At 61.5% G+C, this 1567-nt stretch overlaps 1 protein-coding gene across 1 annotated transcript; it reads left to right on the top strand.

Moving 5' to 3' along the window:
- Positions 1-557: 557 nt before the first annotated feature.
- LOC119319521 lies at positions 558-1356 on the top strand. The gene has a single exon (XM_037593994.1). It carries the CDS (start codon positions 669-671, stop codon positions 1143-1145), a length of 477 nt encoding a protein of 158 aa, XP_037449891.1. The 5' UTR covers positions 558-668; the 3' UTR covers positions 1146-1356.
- Positions 1357-1567: the final 211 nt, after the last annotated feature.

The raw sequence follows: 1567 nt of genomic DNA, 5'->3' as shown, positions 1-1567 counted from the left end.
GCGTGCAACTGGGGCGTGCCCCGTTGTTTCGATGCGCATGCATATCCACCTCCTGAATATACCGCGTGCCCAGGGATTTCGCGACAGATCCGTCCGCTCACCACTTGTTAATTCAGATTAACCACCCGTGTGAGTGACTGTGTCCACCGTCCACCCAGCCATGCCCGCTCCAGCTCGCTGGCATGTCCGGCGGTCACCGCAGCACGCACGCACGCATGCATGCCCGGCGGTGCTTGGTCGACCGCCCGACCCGTTGCGCGGAAGGGCGTAGTACCAGTGCGGCAGTGCACAGCACACTACGAGGTACACCGGTTGCCATCACATTTTACACGGACACGTCATAGTGCCTGGCTTTTGCTTGTCCGTAATGCCTTCTCCCCAGCATCAGCACCGTAAACTAATGGGCTGTGTGATCTTGTCATGTCCCGGCCGTGATCCCGCGTCGCTCTCGCCAAAAAAGTCCCGATTCAAACCTACCTTCCTGCCTTGTTCCCTCGCCCCGACCGGACATATATACCCACCCTGCCGCGCCACTTGACCACCACCAGCACCAGCACCAGAATCAGATCATCACGCGCAGGCCAGCCAGGAGTACGCACACGCACTAGAGCGCGCGCGCACGCACGGCACGTACTGGTGAACGGAACGGGCACAGCACGACGCGCAGGATGAGCTTGTCGCCGGCGCCGGAGGAGAGCTACGCGAGGCTCGGCACAGGCTTCGGCTTCGGCCGGAGGTGGCGGCGGGCGAGGGGGTTCCGGCTCGGCGCGAGGAACCGGTTCTCGGTGCGGCGGCTGCGGGCCAAGCTGCTCACGTTCCTGGGCCTCGTCGGCCGCCACGCGCGCCACCTCGCCAGGAGGCTCTCCAGGAGAGGCGGCGGCTCCTGCCCGCGGAGCGGCAGCGCGAGGACGCTCGTGGGCGGGAGCGGGTCGCAGCGGTGGTGCCCCCCGGGCGGCGAGGCGGCGCCCAGCAAGCACAAGCCGCAGCAGCAGACGCCGAGGAGGGCGGCGTCGTTCATGCGGACCAACTCCTTCTACGCGCAGGCCATCGCCGAGTGCCTCGAGTTCATCAAGCGCAACTCCGTGCCGGTGGAGGACTACGGCAGCGCCGTCGTCGCCCGCGGCGGCGCCGCCGTCGGGAGATAGACCTCATCCCATCGATCGGGACTCCGTTTGGATCGCGTGGGCAGTGGAACAACTAGCTGGAACAAATGTGTGTACGCACGTCCCGGTCTCCCGGGCCGTCGATGGAGTCTCGACATGTGAAACTAGCGTAGAGTATACTGATACGTACAGTGACGGAGTACAGAGGTGTAAACACGTTGTGAAATCTGAGTTGCGTATGTTGAAATTTTTGCGGGGCTGTGATTACTTGGCCGGTGCACGATCGCACTAGTTCTTCAACTTCTTGTGCATTTCCAGACGTGATAATAGTAGACTTTCTGCGTGAGGCTGTTCCAGAGCCACGACTGAGGTCTGACTGTCTCATGGATTCTACTACACGATAGAGAATGACGGGTCAGGAATTACCATCACAAAAAGAAAAGGAAAAAGATCGATGAATATTC

Source organism: Triticum dicoccoides, chromosome 6A (genome assembly GCF_002162155.2).
Source record: "Triticum dicoccoides isolate Atlit2015 ecotype Zavitan chromosome 6A, WEW_v2.0, whole genome shotgun sequence".
NCBI classification, from domain to species: domain Eukaryota; kingdom Viridiplantae; phylum Streptophyta; class Magnoliopsida; order Poales; family Poaceae; genus Triticum; species Triticum dicoccoides.
Note: the sequence above shows the minus strand (reverse complement) of the source record. Positions and strands in the feature narration are given on the sequence as shown.

What these genes read in the sequence shown, in the direction of transcription:
- LOC119319521 (XM_037593994.1), top strand. Translation starts at nt 669, where the DNA reads ATGAGCTTGTCGCCGGCGCCGGAGGAGAGCTACGCGAGGCTCGGCACA.